Source organism: Thermobia domestica, chromosome 8 (genome assembly GCF_964235325.1).
Source record: "Thermobia domestica chromosome 8, izTheDome1.hap1.1, whole genome shotgun sequence".
NCBI classification, from domain to species: Eukaryota; Metazoa; Arthropoda; class Insecta; order Zygentoma; family Lepismatidae; genus Thermobia; species Thermobia domestica.
This window is the reverse complement of record NC_137461.1, coordinates 271,959,775-271,980,040: the sequence shown is the minus strand read 5'-3', so window position 1 is coordinate 271,980,040 and position 20,266 is coordinate 271,959,775. Positions and strand designations below refer to the sequence as shown.

The 20,266-nt window shown below is 34.4% G+C and overlaps 1 protein-coding gene across 1 annotated transcript in view; it reads left to right on the top strand.

The window, feature by feature from the left end:
• pck (Claudin superfamily protein pickel) overlaps positions 1 to 12,346 on the top strand; it is a 45,685-nt gene extending 33,339 nt beyond the window's left edge. Inside the window, exon 6 of the mRNA XM_081769814.1 lies at positions 5,417 to 12,346. Coding sequence (XP_081625940.1) covers positions 5,417 to 5,506 — 90 coding nt within the window. The 3' untranslated portion in view covers positions 5,507 to 12,346. The remainder of the gene's footprint in view (positions 1 to 5,416) is intronic.
• Positions 12,347 to 20,266: the final 7,920 nt, after the last annotated feature.

The window sequence follows — 20,266 nt, the reverse complement described above, 5'->3', positions numbered from 1 at the left end:
AATCTAACCTAAGAATACGCATGCTTAGTTACGGGTACCATAAAGGAAGAAGAGAAATGAAAAACTATATTTTGCGATTGATGGCGAAAATACAGTTAGCTATGGAATATCCAATGGATTAGCCACATCCATTTTTGCAAGAGATCTGCAATTCCAGGAAATATTGCCTCCCTGAAAAAAAAATATTTATCCCCATAAAATATCCTACCCGAAGAAGTTTTCCTACGGTCGTTCAGTGGTCTAGAGAAGACAAAAAAAAACTGTTAATTAGAAATTACAAGAAAATATAGAAGTTAAACATATTTCCACATACATATTAATATGTGGGGAAAAACGACCGTTCACCATTAGAATATCTGTTCATATAGTTCCTTCTACAATAAAAAGATTACTGCTTTCGTTCGGAGAATTATACTATTCACACGACATTCCTGCACATTCTATTACCAACAAGGAAATGTCTGTTATCACTTGTTTAAGGCTTAGCCTACTTTCCGTTCTAAACTTTTCTCTTCGAACAAAATATATCATGTTACATCCTGGAAATTCAAATAAAGTCAAAATCGGGTAAATGACGTAAATGAGGTTTAATAAAATTACAGTAAACACTTTAAAATGAAAACGAAAATTTAAGATTAACACTGAAAAGAAATTTAACGTTGATTATAAATGTAAAGTTTTATATTCTACGCATGAGATTACATACTAAGTTTTAATCATAAATATATAAGTGTACATATAATGAATAACTAAAAAATTTCTCTTCCTGGGCATCTCGATATTTTTTTTTTCTGAAAAGAAAATCAAACATTAATTGTGAGTCATACGTATGATAACATGTTTAAGGATTTGGAAAGTGGGAAGGGATTCTAAAAAAAAATTTTTTTTTAAATTGAAAACAATAAAAATATATATATTATAACGCCAAAATATCTTCCCACTAGCTGGGAATACGGAACTGCGCCACTAGTTCAAGATTGCTTTTGGATAAATGCAATCTCCCTACGTATGTGATTACATACTAAATTTTATTTACAAATACAGAAATATATACATAACTAACAACTAAAAATTTTCTTATCCTGGGCATCTCGATACATTTTTTTTTTCTAAAAGAAAATCAAACATTAATTCTAAATAACATGTAATAACATATTTAAGAATTTCGAAAGTGGGAAGGGATCCTAAAAAGGGATTTAAAATTTAAAATACAATAAAAATATATATTATAAAGCCAAAACATCTTCCCACTAGCTAGGAATACGGAACTGCGCCACTAGTTCAAGATTGCTTTTGGATAAATGCAATCTCCCTACGTATGTGATACGTTAATTATTTACTAAAAGATTTAAATTCAAACATCTGAAATGAAAACAAGAAAAAATTAATGACATTAAACTAATAGTAAGCCAGTGATAAGGTTTGCAACATTAGTATTCAATTGTGAGGCGCGACACGGAGTAAAGACCAAAAGCGGAAAAGAATCAGCTGTGTGTCGTTCGTCATTCGTAACCATAAGCACAGGTGGTCGAGAATGCAGCGACTATCTTATCAAAATAAAGAAAGAAAAACGTGTTATTTGCTCATTGCCGAACAGTTAAAAGCTAGAAGCAAAAATAAGTTTGAGAGAAATGCGTAGTTCTTCTTTTCGTATCCAGGTGTTCTATCAAAAACTAAAAGCAAAAAGAAATAAAATGAATACATGTTTATCGCTTAGAAATGTGTCGCTTTTCTGAAAGAAAAATTTGTATCAACACACAACGTCTTGGTTGCCCCTCTTTTTTTTTTTTCTTTTCCTATGATTACTGTTTCTGCCTTGGTAACTGCAGTCTGTTCGTTTATTTTTACGATGGTTACCTCTATGTACAAAAATACTCTTAATGTTCTCACTCAAGTTGCGTTTCCAATTTCGTTTGTGATAACTCATATTTCGTGGCCGTGATTTGCGACTCCTTCTGTTTCTGTTACTACCTTTTTGAGTGCGGTTTTGGTTCTGATTCCCTTTAAATTTCGTATTGTTTACGCTCCGGTCTGCGTATCTTTGCCTATTGCTATCACTGTAACCTCGTTTGCGCTTTTTTACTCTGTGGTTTGTGACAGCTGTTGTTGTGCGCTTACGACTTCTGTCGTCTACAATCATATGTTTGTGGATTTCACTACTTCTATTACAAGTGGCGTCACTAGATCTTGAATAGATAAAATCGTTGCCAGATTTGTTACGAGGTTGGTTTAGACTGTTTGTCTCTGGTTGGAGTTCAGATTTCTGCGTTTCCTTTTCATTAGGAGTGTTAGTTTTTAGCTCAGGTTCCAATTCCGATGTTTTGTTTTCACTAGGGATATCAGTCACTAATTGAGGTTCAAATTCCGGTGTTTCGTATCCAGTAGGAACATCTGACTGTAACTGGGGTTCACATTCCGGTGTTTTGCTTTCAGCGCTCTCTGTTTCTTGATCATTTTCACGGAACACGTCCCGTAAAGCGTCTATCTTTTGACCTAAATTAGTTTTTAGCTCTTTTCCTAATCTATCAATATTCTCTTTATTTCTTTGTTTTAATCTAGCTAGGTTTTCTTTATTCTCAGCACGGCTCTCTTTACTTTGCTTTATATATCTATCGACATTCTCTTTAAACTCAGCACGACTTTCTTTACTTTGTTTCAATAATTCTTCAAGAAGTGAAATCACCCTAGCCATCGCATTAAGTCTCTGGTGTGCCATCTTGAACAAGAATAAAGCTTAAAACATACAATTAGAATAAAATGAACTATCACAAGAATATATGATTAAAATCACCTGAAAGAGATTTTTTTTTTTAAATTCCTGGTACTAAGCTGAAAGAGAAATGATATATTAAAATATTAATCTTATATGTATATTCGAGCACCAACGGTCTTGATTCGGGTCCCTGTTCGGGCGCCATTTATTTGTAACCACCTAGAGGTTTGGTCACTGTTCGGGTGAACATTTATTTGTAACCGCCAGGAGTTTTGTTTGCTGTTTTTGGCTTGTGGTATTATTAATGAGTATATTTTTGATACTTTAACTTACCTGGACAGGACGATGAAGACCTCTCCAAGAAAGGTTATAAACTGTTTTTTAAAAAGCTTGTTGGTTTTAATAATGAGATGAGCATTAGGCGCCGAGAGGTTCGGGTGTTTTGTCTCGAAAACCTTACGGACGATTAGACGGTCATTTAGACCATAACGCACACAAACATTACTTATATAAACAACGAAAACACACTGGATTGATTGACACTATATTTATTTATTAGAACACTATTTTGAAAAAAAAAAATAACGAAGAGAAATGAATACAACACTGGACACTAATAAATTTTGCCGCTGAAATTACGTTTTGCCCTTTTTGGGAAATAGAGCCCTTTCTATATATATGATTATAATTTAGGTACCACTATAAATACTTTGCTCACACCATTAACACACTTGGGGGATTAGCACTGGGGAAAAGTTGTGTGGATTGTTCCATGATGAATCCAGTTGTTACGCTGAATAGCCCTGCAGCGTAAAGGTGAATCTTCAGTAAACACACAAAAGAAGATTTTTATAATGGAATACAGATATTGGAGGGCGCGTATATAACATTTTAAACGCACAAGGTTTGAGGACCTGAGATTTCACTGATTGGGGCTAGCCGTAAGAAATCGTCCTTCACCGGCTAAATAGCTTGTGCCCCTTTACAAAACTTATGTTTGAAGTTTAACGCGAGACGCGTGGTTACATCTTTCAGACCTGGAGTTAAACTCCTCGAGCGTTCAAGCTCAAGCTACGGGTTGCAATGGTCAACGGAATAGTGTTGGCAGTTCATTTCAAAAATTACTCAGTTACTCACCTGTATGCACATACAAACAGAATACGGAAAACAATTTATGTTAATTTTAGTCAACTGCCTATAATGCACTAGACACGGCGATAACACTGGCGTGAGAAAGTACAGATAACGGGCTGGAATACAACGCAGTTGGTGCCACTTCGGCTACTGGGACATCTGGTCAGCCCGTATTTCTCTAATTTATTGTAATGTTTCCATAAACGATTAAAGAAAGCACTTAATTCAGTTCCAAATAACTGCAGAATATATACTGTGCATATAATAAGTCAGGGAGAAACACTGAAATGGTTAGTCACTAACCGAAATGTTTTCAGCAAAAGCAACGTTTTAAATATATATATGAAAAAACGATGAAAGACTTTTTTGTCCAATTGTGTGGGAAAGAAGCAATTCCCACCAAAGAAAGAACTTATATGCGTTGCAGAATAAAGTATAAATTGAAAATAATAATTACTGTCTTCACGAAATATACAGGGTGTCCACAAAAAATCCTTTTATAACCTGGTAGCGGTTATAGTATAATAAAGATTAGTTATAAATTATGTAGTGTATAAATTATTTTATTGTGTGTAGCGTTGAACGTAAATTTGTACTTAATCAATGCGCAGTGTTATTACACAGGAGACAGTCTCGATGTATGTTAATCTGTCCACATTAGGTGCAAATTCTTCCTGGTGTTACCTTATATCTGCTTAGATGCTAAACTAAACTAATTTTCAGCTGAGAAAGGTGTAACACTTACTTTGTTAATTGCTTCTATAAAAGTTTATCTGAATGGTTTCGACCATTTTATTAAAATTAAGAAATTTTCATAAATTAAATGTGGTCACACACAACTGGGTTAGGTTTAATTTCAACATTTCCGAGTTTCCGTGTTTTATAATTCCTTCATGCTCAATTATATCTTAACATGTTCGACTAAAATGCAATACTTAGATAGACGGTAATATCATATGCATAAGTTACATCAAGAAGAGAAGTAATGACTAAGTGAGTTTCACATTTTGTTGTTTTACAGTAACGGTTAAATAGGAACTACTTTCTTCAAGGAATCTCCGAAAGAAATTTCCTCATTAATTACCGTGATTTTCACATTTTGTTGTGTTAAAATAACCGTTGAATAGAAAATACTTTCTTCAAGTATCTCCGAAAGAAATTCCCACATTTATTACCGTGATTTTCACATTTTGTTATGTTACAATAACTGTTGAATAGATAGTACTTTCTACAAGGAATCTCCGAAAGAAGTTCCCACATTAATTACCAGTTTATCGAGAACTTTATTCCAAGTTTTGAGCCCCTGCACCTAAAAGACATAACGTTTTTTTTATAAAGTGAATCTATCGTTATATGAGTGACTCAACTTGGTGAAAAAGGCCACAGAATTAAGCGGGTGAAACTCTTTCCGGTCAACTCTTATAGACGCAGTTAATAAGATAAGTGTTGTGCATTTCTCGGTTAAAAGTTAGTGTTAAAAATGCGTCAGTTATAGTCTGCAAATAAATAAATTTTCTTGTTTTGCTAGCGTTTATAATGCTTAATGATAACATTGCTGTTTTGTTTCAGGACACAAGACGTGGTTGGTACTACAGAAAACAAAGTCAAAATTTGGTAGTTCAGATGCACCCGAATCCTGGTCGAAATGGTTACGTCTGAAGTTATTGATAAGAAGTTACAATCATGTTTTTACTGCTCCTGAGTTAGATGAGGAAACTGTTGAATCTCTAGAATTTTTTTTACAACATGTATACATTAAATAAATTTTTATATGCGATATTTCTTTTACATATATATAGATAGATATATTTGTTTCAAACATAAAAGAAATTAGGTTTTATTGCAAGAAAGTTGTTGGAGAAATTTTGTTAGTATTTTTTTCCTTTTTTTTTTTTTTTTTTTTTTAGTCTATGGCAAATAAATACATAAGTTATTTGATAGGTATGTAAATATTTGTAAACGCATCTTCACGCTCAGCAATATTGCCTTAACAAACTTCACTTTCATTCATAACACATCAGCTCAATTTAAATACTGTAAATTTATATTTGAAAGTGAATTAAAGTAATAATAATAATAATAATAATAATAATGTCGCACACAACTTGTGAATGTAGGACTTGTTAAACTATATAAATATATATATCCTTACCTTTTTACACTGGTATATATATATATAACGGCTAGTAAGTAGAATTGCAAGTGGTGTAACTTCTGTGGTGTAGTGAAGTCGTGTTTTTGTTATGGAAGGTATAAACGTAAATAAATATGTTGTTCTTAGTTAATACCTAGTCACGCAATAAGCAGAATATGTCATTAAAAGTCGCGTTAAGTACTTAATGAATTTCTTACATAATCTGTCTTAAGAGGTGGGAAAGGAACCTTAATATATATATTTGTGATGATCTTGTACTAATATACACTATATCTCAGTATATCATGCCGTACGTGAATCTCTTAGCAGAAAGTCATCTATTATGGAATATATATACTTAAATAAAATGCATTAAAAATATAAAAAAAAAATGCACTGAAATGCAATTATTTCATATAAAGATTCAAAAAGATGTATGTATTTATACTGATCACAAGAAACAAATATGGTACACGAAATTTACCATACATACTCTTCAGTTAAAACTAATAAATATGGAATTTTTGAAGTGTTTTGTTTCTCTTATGTCATGTGTTCACATTGTTAGCCAAGTACGAGTCTTGATGTCGCGGGAAATGTTATCCGTAGTAAATAATACTAAAAGAAAAAAGAAACTAATAGTGCTTTTTTCCTATTGGGGTTGATTTACAGTTATAGGAAAAATGTATATACATCAAAACAACTGTAGCTCTTACAATACTCTAAGCAAGTTGTGCTGACGTATCAATTTTCTTCTGTGGGCAGGGCAATGCAGGTTTACATATAGAAGTTTTATTCACAGCATTTAGAGTCAAAGCTGTACAATTAATGTATTGCCATTTTGAAATCTTAGTTTTCGTTATTTAATGGTTATTGTATCTATATCTCTGTTCATAAGAAAATCGAAGTCTGCATAGACAAAATGCAATATGCAGTTGCAGAAGTGTTAACAAAGGAGAGGTATTCATTACCACGGAATTTGAGGATCATTTAATACCTAATAGTGTAGTTACTTCGATGACGTTTTAAATTGTTCATGTTCATGTTGAAACAATAGTGTAATTGACATCTTTTCACTTGGGAGGACTGAATATATGTTTTAATTTACATAAAGATTCATTAATTTCGTTGTTGAAATTTTAAGTATTTAACAAATAAATTTTCTATCCTTTTAGAAGTAATCTTAATTAATTGCATATCGAAGACTATGTTGAACAATGAATTGTAAATAATTATTTAAAAACAAATGAGGAGATAGTTTCCTACTTCCATTTCTTAACAAAATTTTTGTGATTTTTAGAAAATATAGTTCATGAACAACAAAATGAACAGTTGTTTTCAATGAATTTTTAAGGTAATCTTTCGCTACTTTTTAGTTCAGTGAAGTCTGGCTCAGGAATAAATAATGTAGTAAAGTGTTAGAAGTTAATTAATGAGGTAACTTGGCAGCTGTTTGGAGTCCAGTGTTAAGCAGAAGCTCATGTATTTTGGTGGATACATATAATGGGTATTACAGTTTGCGTTTATTGTAATTGTAATTTTTTTTTATTATTATTATTGTAATGGTAGCTAATCATGATATTGTACTATTATTTAGTTGATAAATCTATCAAGTTCATTTCCGTCCTTAACCTACTTGACCTGTTTTGTATTTCAGTATGAAATAAGATAATTTTTATTGTATTTAAAAATAAGGTGACAAACATTCCAGATAAACTGATGATAAACAATCTTAAGAGCTTAAGCTATAGTTTCCATGTTCGTCATTCATCACTTGTTTATCATTTGCAAAATGGAAGAAATGGGGCTATTTATTCTTCCAACGCAATTTTGTCTATTCTATACAATAAAATACAGTTTTAAATGGTTATCTAGGAATCTCTATAGGTAGGACTAAAGACACTTACTTAGGACAAACTAGCTAGTATTGATACAAAAATTTTACAGTGTGTTGTGGTATAGTTTTTTTTTTTTTTTAATATATATATATATATATATATATATATATATATATATATATATATATATATATATAAAGAAAATGGAAATAACGAAAGTAGTTAAATAGTGTAGCAGCTAAGCTAACAGTGTTTTATTATATTGAACAGTGACAGGCAGTTTGAACACATGAAAAATGTATTCATAAGTGCATGCATACCATCAAGCGTTTACATATCATATTAAGCATATTTGGTAAAGTTTTTGATTATTTATTAGATATGTATTAACAACAACAACTGTATGTGTTATAGTATGTTACATTAAGAAATGAGTGTGTGTTTTGAACGCATAACCTCACTGAATATACGTATTTTGGTCTTTGTTTATGGAGTTAAGAAGAACGGTTTCGAATTTAAGGTGTTACAAAAGATACATGTAAATACACGATAATACGATATTTTTCTTTTCAAAGATACTTTAACTTTTAATCAGTCCAACGCTATACACGTTTTACGTTGAATATGGCGTTCAAGTAAATAGAAATTGTTGTCGCTTTGCGAAAAAAAAAGATTATCTCAGAAAATTAGGTTACGAGACATTATGTTATTATTGATGTATATTTACCTTTTGTTAACACTTTAAACTCCAAACCCATTGTCCCTAAATGCTCTGAAGAAGGTACAGACAAGGTTGCTGAAGTTATTAGCTACATAAGCAAAGAAAACACAAATCTTGGTGACTTTGCACGTATATTATCCTGCTAAATTAAAGCATACAAGTCAGCTATAATACCGCAAGGTTTAAGCGAGAGTCAGGGTGTCATCGTGTGTATTTCAAATAATAATGATAATTTTGATATATTATCAGTTCTCTTAAAGCAAAAAAATGCAGCTAATATCTACAATAACTTACGAACTTAATTCTACTTGTTTTCTTAGATTATGAGTTTTCAACCGTCCATTATTTTACATATTAAAACTATTATAAAACTAAAGAATTTTACGTTTTTTCTTGGTAACGAAAGCAATTGTTTCTTTATATTTAAATCTCATATAACTATAGTGTTTCAAAGTGGCCTAATAGTGGAATGCACATCTAAGATGTACGGCTTTCAGCTTCAATCCTGGGCAACTCTCGGATTATTATAGTCCGACTGAAATGACCTGATTGATCACTATAGCGTCACAATCTTTGAAACGTAATAACTCATCAGAAGCTTACACAACATTGTGTGAAATTTGCTTAAGTAGTCTACCTAGAGCTTTTTCCGAGCTGTTTCTGATTTTTTCTCTTACCATGCTGACCCAATTGTAAGCAGACTTTTTAATCTTACTTTTTCTTGGTTCGAAAAAGACCCATGTCTTAGAATCACTGTGTTAGCATGGCTGGTAAAGTAGACGACACCCTTTATCAACAGAATAGGAAAAGGTTCCGAAAAGTATCGTCAGAAGACGCCGCAAGTAAGTTTTCGTCCTGATGCAGATTCAATATTGCCAAGTCAATGGATTATTTTTTAATTGTAGTGGATTTGTAGAGACTGAAGAGAAATCGTTGGTAGTGTGTTTAAACACTGAGTTGAACCTCGACAGTACAGATGATGATGTTCCGTACGAAAACAGTGACGAAAAATCGGAATAGTTATGACTGACTAAACAGTTAAATGGCAAAAAATTTATTTATGCTTCTTCAATAAATTTCAATTTTTATTTTATTTTCACGTTTAATTCCAGAGGATTGACTTTATATTCGAAGAACCTTATTCTCAAGCTTTGTGGCCTAGATATTCTTGTTCTTCCCATTAATGTAGCTATTACTTCATCATTCATTTGTGTTCATCATCATTTAAACTAACACCGCATAACTGCAAAACTAAAGATGTAAAGATAATGTTTCAATTGATAATTAATGTAGTTACCCACCCCATGCATCATAATTTCTTAAAGGACTAACGAACAGTGAGTTCCCTTTGGGATAAAGATTGTAAGTTATGTTAAGTAAATGCTTTGGTAACCTAATATTTAGAGAAAGAAGAAAATGTTATAACGAACGAATTGTGAAAACCATTAGGATTGTTATGAACAAATTTTGGAAGAAAAGTACAACCACAAAAAGAGCATATATATATATATTTTCTTTTTTCATATGTATAGTCGTGACATTCTCTTATACTGCAGTACCTGATTGCAGCAATATTCAACTTTAAAAGCAATTTGGACGTCTTATGTAAAAATCTTCGTACGGCTAAGTTGCATAATGTTAGTTCACATAAACATCAGCAAATTAATATGTAACTGACTTTCTTTCTTTTCAGAAACTAGCTATAAGCAACTTATAACTATTTTATTTACCACCCTTAATATTTAATTTACCACGTGTATTCTGTGCTATTAACTACACTGTTTCGGTGTTCCGTGACACCTTCGTCGGCAGATCGGATAACTCACTGGCAGGAAGTGAGATAGATTGCCAGTGGATTTTCCGGTTTGCTGAGAAATGTGTCTGTACATTTAATAGACATTAAATATGTATTAGACAGTAAATAAGAGTACGTTTACAAATTATTATAAACATGTGTGAATCCATATCTCTAAATATCTGTGAACATATTTTTATAGCATTCTTTGATCTTATAGTTTTTAGGAAGAACTTTTATATTTTAGATCTGAAAATTAGTATAATGCACGATCATACTCAATATTATTAAGTAAATATTAAAGTTAGGATAATTCACTGACCTATTATTATGTTTTAATACAGAGTGTTTCAGAACTACGGGGACAAACTTAAGGAGATGATTCTACAAGTAATAATGAATGTTCCTATCTACTCTTGTCTGGCAATAAAGTCGTGGAATAATTAACTTTCGAGCTGAACATTGGCAAAATATGCTTCCATTACAGACTCGTGACCTGATCTGGCCAAACATTTGAGAACTATGCACTTATATCATTAGTATGTGAAACTTCGAGATCTCAAAACAAATTATCGTTTGTTAGTAATCAGTGGTTCCATTCATGCTTATTTAGGCTCGTGTTTACTTCCCAAATTTGCTATTAGTCTTCCGCCCTATGAGAAAATCAGAAGCATCGACAGTACATATCTCAAATGTTTGACTTTGGATAAATCAGGACCTCAGTGGTACAGTACGTACCTCTGGTGTATAGAGTCCCTGGTTCGATCCCTGTTCAAGTAAATTTGTGGTGGACAACATTGTGTCCGTAGGCTTTCACAGGTACTTCTATTTTCTCCCACATTCTGATTCCACTTGCCCTAAATCATCTGTCTCACTTAGGCTAAAGGCCACAAGCGTGGGACGTTAAACTGAAAGTTTTAATTTCAGTTTTGGATAAATCAGTTACGAGTCTATAATGGGCACATATTTGGACAATATTCACCTCGCAAGTGCATTATCCCATGATTGCAAAAACCTGTAACTTCTGAACTGATTGCTGGCTATGGATTCGGAGGACATTTTTTTTTTTTTTTTTTTTCCTTTCTTTCCACTTTAGAATCACCTCCCAAACTTTGTCCCCATAGTTCTGAAAAACCCTGTAGGCTGTATTCTTAAAAGTGTTAATAATCAAAATAAATCTCTACACAAGTGTATTATTTACTGCAACGTAAGTTTTTTAAAAAACATTCAGTATAACATTGTTGGATTTTAGATATCCCATACTATTAAAAAATTTGGATGGCGTAATATAATGTGGAGGGAGTTAGCTACCCAACTATTTGGAGACAATAAACAATTAGCATATCATAAAAACAATTCGCTAATCGTGGAAAAGTGAAAGCTTTAAAAATATGTACATACAAAAAAAAAAAAAAAAAAAAAAAAAATCACATTTTGTAGGAAAAGTATATTCAAAACTACCGTTAAAATATATATATAGGAAGAAATAAACGTGGAGTAACTCATCCAACTTGGCCATGCGAAGATTAAAAATTCGATGTTTGTAATATTTGGACATAGCTTAGAAAGGAATTTCGGGTATTGCTTTCATTAAAAACGTTTCCAGTAAGAGATGATCAGTTAAAACTTATTTAAATGTGCAACAGAAAATTTTGATAGAACCAGTGGAAATACGGTTAGAGTGCTCAAAAGCAGTCTAATAAATGCTTCGGTAGCTGTAATTTACTTAATAGCCTAAGTTATAATTGTTTTGGCGGCCAGTGTAGTGATAATTTTGATATATTGCAAGACTGAATGCATATAGATTATTTTTTCGTGATTTGATTTCTCAATGTTAATTATTCCACAATGGCTGTTGCTGAATTTTCGACACATGGATCTAAAAATTATATTTTTCTACGGAATCTCATAGCTTTCTGCTATTTTAATGGAAAAAAATATAAACAGAAAACCTACTAATAAATTCGTCCATTCCATATTATAACAAAATAAAATTTATTTTTCTTTGCAATATGTATTTTCTTTTTTCATATATATAATAGAAGTCTCGTGTTCCTATTATAACAGTTGAAGAATGCTTTGTGGACAATATACTTCTCAGAAACATTGTGAAAGAAATATATATATACATAGAATATATTGTACATATTAAATTTATTCAGCTCCTGATAAGGCATATGTTGTTAAAACCACAGTACTTCTCTTATATGTACAGGTCGTTTTATAATGTGTAAGAAAGCTTTTGTTATCTGCTAAACCCAGGATCTGGTTTATTTTTTCAGCTTATCTAAGTGGAATCAGTTCCTTTCCATTTGGTTTTAAAAATTTGTGAGAAAGTGAATATTATAGAAATAGAATGAGAAGTGAGATTACAGCAATGGCGGCTCTTAAGGGAAATCACCAGTAAAAATTCAAATTTTATTTCTGAAGCTAAGGGAATAAAACTCCAGAAAGCTATATATAACTTGAAGCGATAAAAAAATAAATATTTACTGATGTGATTTCCCTTAAAAACGGCCACTGGATTAGGACTACATGTGTACTATTTCTCAATCACATAAACTCGCACTTACATACCGAGAAAACTTGAATAATGCCTTTTTAGTCGAAGAAATAGGACAAAGATCGTGCAGTAAAGGCAAAATTCTTTCGAGAATTGTATAGTTATACTCCCAACTAAAGTAACTCGTAATATTTTCCATTTTATAATAGCAGCCATCACCAATATGCAAACATGATTTCTTCCAAAAGCTTTGTCTATTTGTGAAACACCCTGTACATATAACAAACAGTGTTGTAATTTTGTTTTGAGTAAGCAGTGTGGCTTTTATTCAGAAATCTGTAGTACATATACAAAAGTACAAACTGCAATATAAAATTCCATTTTCGTTTGACCAAGCTTTTCTTTGTTTGTTATGTTAGAGTATTTTTGTTAAAATACTTGTTTCGTTGTCATATGTACAGAGAGTCATATGTCTTGCAATATTCTTGTATACTACATACCTGTATTTAGTTGAGGCCCTTCGTGTTGGATTGTCTGCAGCCACTTTCCTGCTAGTTTCTTGATTCCACGTCTTGTCCTTTGAGGCAGAGAAATTAGTCAACCCTGCTGGTTGGTGAAGCAACGTGATTTCAGGACCGAGTTCCCACTTGTTTGGCGAGCACGAATTCCCTGACTTTTCCAGGTTGTGATTTACAAATTTCAATATGATGTGAAAAAAAAAAAAAAAAAAAAACTTTTTTTTTTTCAATCAGGGGTTGCTCATCTACTATGCACGTACATGTAAATGGTGTGTATGGGTAGGATAGTTTTGCAAAATAAACTAATTTATTTTATAAAATACCTCTACCAAACAGCCTGGTAAAGCAAAAAGAGAAATGGGGTTCCGATAAGTAAAAATTCGTACTTAAAATTACCTGACTTTTCCAGTTTTTAACCCATTTCATAAAACTCCCTTACTTGTCCAGAACTTGTTACAAGTAAGCTGAATTCCCCGACTTTCTCAGGATTGCAGGTCGGTGGTAATCATGCAGGAGGTGTGCCTTGGACCAAAATTGGTAGTAATCCGAAGGGCATGGTCAGGACCATGTGCTAGGTGTGATATCAGTTAATGCCATCAAGTTCTTGAATTTTTTTTTTTTTTTTTTTTGCATTTCGAGTCGAGTGTGGTTTTGCGTTATCTTGTTACAGCAAAGCGCACTTACCGTTAACCAATGCAGGATATTCTTGACGTAGTGCAGCATGCATTCACTCCAACTGTTCGGAATAAAGGTCGGCATTGATGGTATGACCATTACGAACGAACTCGAAAAGAATTATTCCTCCATGTAGTTCCACCACGCAGAGCGACTTCATACTCGAAAGGGACGTGTGATGACTGGTTTTGAAAATGGCTGTGCTGTGGTTTGCTGCACCTTCCCTTTTCGTATGACAAATATTTTGGGTTGCTGCTGCAACACTAGGCCCGAGCTTGAGCCCATGCAGTAACAGCTCACGTATCGTCATTGCCACCAAAAACTGACTGAAGTGGCGGCGTCTCTGTTAAATAGTCTACTTGCCGCAATTTGATCCAATTTGGCTCTTGGGCCAATTCGACCCCTTACTTACGGTCGATCACGGCGAATTCACGCGCCTGCTGTTTGGGTTGTGGAAATATTGCAAGACTTATGACTTTCCCTTGTACTAAGATGAAAATAGTAAATAGTTCCATTTTTGTATTCCTGTAGTATTAAAGTGGTGTGTGACTAGTAGTAAGCACGTGAAGTTTGCTATTAAAATATTATAAAATGATAAACGTAATATGCACGGACATAATCACTTTGTAATTAAATATATTTTTTACGCAATTAATAAAACTTAAAAAAAAATTCTTGTTAATCACTTTCATTGTCCTCTTTCTATATATTATTATGTATTAAAAGAACTGATCAATACAGTCCTCTTCAGGTAAACGGAATTTGGACAAAGCAGAATTAGTTTTTTTTATATGTACAAAAGGCACAGTGTGTGAAATTGAATATGTCAAACTTCGTCAGTTTGGGTTGCTCTTAGGACCAATATTAGATAATTTTCCCGTATGTTCAAAGTTCACTCTGTCATTTCTCAAAGGTACAAGTTATTTCATGTCAATCAACATTTCGGGGGCGCGGTGGCTCAGTGGTAGAGCGTTCACCTCTGGTGCTTGGGGTCCCGGGTTCGATCCCAGCCCTCGCCAAGTGAACTTTGTGGTGGACAAACACCGTGCTCGTGGGTTTTCTCGGGGTTCTCCCGTTTCCTCCCACTTTCTTCATTCCACCATTTCACTCATCTCTCATAATCACCGTCTCCTTTAGCCTAACCGGCATAACCGTGGGACGTAAAACTCAAAGATTTCATTTCATTTTCAATCAACATTTCATCACAGACCGATACGAGCACCATTCTATTTCTATAGATCTTACTAACATTCCGTTTACCTATGGCCTTAGGTGCGTAAAAACTTTCTCAGCGTATACCTTGAATTTCGAAAATCATGTATATCTTTCCGAAACCAACTATCGCACTTCATTTTCAATGTGAAGAATTTCATACGGCTACAATCCATAAATATCTTCTTAAGCTGAACCTATGGGCAGCTACATTGAAACAATTTCTACGATCTTTAAACAGTACATTTCCTTGTCACCAGTAACTTAAATGCATTTCGTAACAATATACCTTCAATCCAAAAGCTCCCAGCTTTACCACAAAAAGTACTTTTTTACTTCACACCCTAGCTATTCAAGGAACACCCATGTGCTAAATTAACTTAACGTCAACATTCATCAATCGTAGGTATGCTAACAATTCTACAGAATATCCGCAACACGATGAAACTTCAACTTCTGAAAAATCGTTCGACGAAATCGTTTATGCAGAAACTCATTAATGTCGCTTTTCCTGTACATACTTCATAACAGGAAGATAAGATTTCTTATTCGTATGTGTCCGAAAGTCGCTTACTGGAGAGCAGTCAACGTACATATCCTACTTTCGAAGTTGGGTCCTTGAAACTTGTCTCTTCTCAAATAGATGCAAATCTTACCTTAATTTCAACATCAATTTGACTTTCAATATCTCTCCTACAAAATACACTGGTGAAAACGCATTTAATAATATCCCTATATATCAGTGATCGCCAAACGTGTTAGTAGCTCGCGGGGACATTTTCGGTAGATCCCGTTAACGCTCCGGTTGGCTACCCTTGATTTCTTCCACTAAGCTGACGCTAACGACAACAACTGCTTGTTTCTCCCGCGCAAATGCCATTATCAGCCTCATCTCACAGTTTATTGTATACGGGTGGGGTTGTGCACGTTATGTTTTTCGTGTGTGTATTAGACATTTGTTAACTTGGATAGTTTAAAATCTTTGAGTTTTACGTCCCACGGTTATGCCGGTTAGGCTAAAGGAGAAGGTGATTATGAGAAATGAATGAAATGGTGGAATGAAGAAAGTGGGAGGAAACGGGAGAACCCCGAGAAAACCCACGCACACGGTGTTTGTCCACCACAAAGTTCACTTGGCGGGAGCAGGGTTTGAACCCGGGACCCCATGCATCAGTGAACGCTCTACCACTGAGCCACCGCGGCCCCTTAACTTAGATAGTTTAATTTCATATTTATTAGAAATGTAAATTTATAGACGATAAACAAATGTAAGATTTTTAAAAGAAAGTTGGCACAGTGAAACCTTTACTAACGGACACCTCCCGTAACGGACATATTTTGTAATCCCCAAACACTGTAATAGGAAAAAACATATTGTCAAACCTCTCTAAAGCGGACACTCTCCAGTACGGACACGGACAGTCTTTTGTCTTTTATAAGTATTATTTACCTCCGCACTACGGACACTTTCTCTAGAAACAAATTGAAAAGTACTGTAAAAGTACATCTTTAGTAATTCATACATGTGTCACCAAGGAAGTATTGTGACAACATTTTGCCTCCTCAACTGACTGCTCAGTAGCCCAGACGAAGCTTCTTCTGTTTAACAACACTCTCGTTTTTTTTTTCTTTCTTGCATTCCACTCCCATCCAAGCTGTTTTAGACACAGAAGTGACTGGCAGTTGCCCGAATTTTGGGATGACACATTATTCTACTGTCCCGCTGGAATCTCTAACAAAGCAGAAGAAATGTTCGTTATTTTTTGCCTGCCGGTACGCATATTGTCTCAAAAAAGACACTAATGGAGTGCAATTAACTCACAAATTAAAGCGACATACTGAAAACCTAGTAAGTAGTGATAAATGTAAAGTGCAGAGACTATAACATCTTATTTGCATGTTGTGCCTAGAACATAAAGTATTGGATGGCGAAGGATAATGCAGGTACAGTAACATTTTGGTAATATTCGTGAATACATGATTCATGCAAAAATATTTTTTTTCTAAATGCATATTACCTTATTTACTAATTTACGTAAGAAAATATTGAAACCTCTTTAAGGCGGACACCTCTCTATAGCGGACAATTTTTGATTCCCTACGGCTGTCCGCTTTAGAGAAGTTTCACTGTAGTTCTTTTGTTTGGTAGCTAACAGAAGGATTTAAAAACAGTACGGTAGCTCAGAAGGTTCATAACTTTAGCGACCACTGGTTTATATGATTCCTTTCTTAGCTTCCAGTTTGAATTTAGGCAGCCCGTAAAACACATGGCAAGATGTATAACATAGGCACTGTACTACACTTAAGAAAACAGACATGGATATATTAGGTTGCGTAACTTACATTTCCTGGCATCCGAAGAAATGCCAGTTTGAAAACCAATCAAGATAGCCAGCCTCTGCGGAACACAGGATTCTTAAGGAGTGTATCGAAAAGTAGTTAGCAACATTGCATATGTCAGGAAAGTCAGAAGAAAAAATAAAAAGTGAAGCAAACCCACATTTGTATTAATAGAGAACCTCTATGTATCTACATGACAAAAGAAAATACAACTTACATGTCCCGTCGTACATATGAACGTAGTTTCTGTTTAATTCCAGCCATTAACCGTTGCACAGTCTCGACGGTGCATTTCCTCGATGCTGCAGCCCAGTTTCTCTTGGAAGTCCGCCATGTTGCGCACTGGTTTATCATTCTTTCGGAAGTTGCGTTTGACAATTGCCTAATATCTTTCGATTGGACGGAGTTGTGGGCAGTTTGGTGGATTCATGTGTTTCCCTACAAACTCGATTTTCCGTTCATTGAGCCACCGTACTGTCGTCTTAGCATAGTGTGCTGTTGCTAAGTCTCTCCAAAACAAGGGGGGGGGGGGGATTGCATGCCTTTTATACAATGGCAGCTGTCTTTTTTCTAGACATTCCTTTATGGTGGATTCTGCATAAAAAATACCGGAGCGCAAACCACAGGAGCAGATTGCCTGCCACACCAGTACTTTTTTCCCAAATTTTTCCACGTCAACGTACCTCTGTGCAGCACATACATCCCCAGCATTGCGTGCAGTACAATATTGGGGTCCCGGAAGTGTTTTTGAGTCCTGTTTTACGTACGTTTCATCGTCCATCAACACACATCGCTCTGGTGACTACGATGTTGTCATACAGCTTGCGGGCTCTTGTTTGTGCCGTTTGTCTCTGCTTTGGTGTTTGTTTCGCACGTTTTTGCTTCTTATAGGTCTTCAAATTATGTCTGGCCTTGATACGCTGAATCATTCCCATGGACGTTCTCGCTTTGGTAGCCAAATCCCGCACAGACATTGATGGATTTTGGTGTATCAACCGCACAACTTCACGATTTCTGAGACCCTTTTTTCGCCCGGATCTCGGCATATCTTCAAAGCTGTAATGTTCACCGAATTTTTCAATGACCGATTTCACAGTTGTATGATGAACCCCACACTTTTTTCCTACCTGATTGTATGTTATGCCTTTGACGGTGCACCTATTGTGGAGGATTTCCCACTTCACTTCCCGTTTCACACGCGACATTTCCCATTCAACTCGGAACACAGCAACAAGCACGCAGCTATCCGTTTACAAGACTTCAACTGACCAGGTGCTTCCAGGTTTTGCCGTCTACGCAGCCTCGCAAGTGCACACCGACAACCACAATGTTGCTAACTACTTTTCGATACACTCCTTAAGTAGTGAATATTCTATAGGCCTTTTAGACTTCCAAACTATGCTATGCATAAATGTCGAAGTCATGTAGAACGGCTTTGTCCGTCCAAAAACGGTAAATGATACCGAGAGGTTAATATAGCTAGAGCAAATTATGACGATAAGAATTCTAGACGCAAGAATTTCCTACATGATCTAACTTTTGAGTTGATAAAACCAGTAATCAGCCAACGTTTAGCCATGGAATCCATGCCAAAACAGCTTCGACGCAGAGGAAGACTGTGCTTGGCTTCAGAAAAGGGGTTTCATTACCAAAAGACAGTACTTCCGGGATAGAAAAATGTTTCCTTTGTAGCCGTTCTCGCAACAAGTCAAGAAAAATCTTATAGAAAATACCAGAGAGACCCAGACTACCACAAAAGCATGTGTGGTGATTGCTTGGAGTAGACAATCATTCAAAAAGAGTACATCAAATCATTCTACCTGTACGATCTATCATATAAGAAGGTTTATGGTGCTATTTCAGCACTTATACCTAAACACTTATTTGATTTTCTGTTCAACGTTGTTATATGTTAAAATAAGAGGTACCAAATGTTTATTTTTGTCAATATTCTTGTATTAAAAAAGAAAATAATTTTAAAACGTGTATAATAGTACAAGTACCATACCCAAAACCGAATATTGCTAAATATCATAACACTATAGAATAATACTGATGTTCTACAATAGTAGAACGCGCGACCACTTACGTAACGATGGAGGGCGCGACTAACGCAGTGTTCAACACTATGTTAAAAACAATCTGACACACAAAAATTTTTGCTACACATAGTTTAGTTATTACAATTAAGTCTGATTTAAATCACTTGATTTTTTAAGTAAAAATCGTTGATTTAAATCAAATTCCGAAATAAATTAATTTAAATTGAAAATAAGTAAAATACCGTTACTGTTCTGTTATTTCGATTATGGAAGATAATAATCATAATACAATGAGACTTAAATGTATTACAGCACAGTATGAAAACGAGTGTCTTGCAGAGGATAATTAGGGAAAATCTAGTTTCGAACGGGTAACGCGGGAATCTTGCTTTCTTCTCTTCGTAACATAGGGTTTGTAAATCGTAAACTATTGCACCGGAGAAATTACTATTCGACATTTAAGATGAAAATTTTTTTGTGTGCGCGTCTGTTTGTTCGCAGATAATAGGGGTGGGGGGACTATTTAGATGGATCAGATACCCTCTCCGAAACGTGTTTTTCTTTTTTAATTTTATAACTTTAGGCGAAATGTGTATATTTCGTGCCGCAAGCTACTTCCGATTTTTTAAAAATATGCCCCT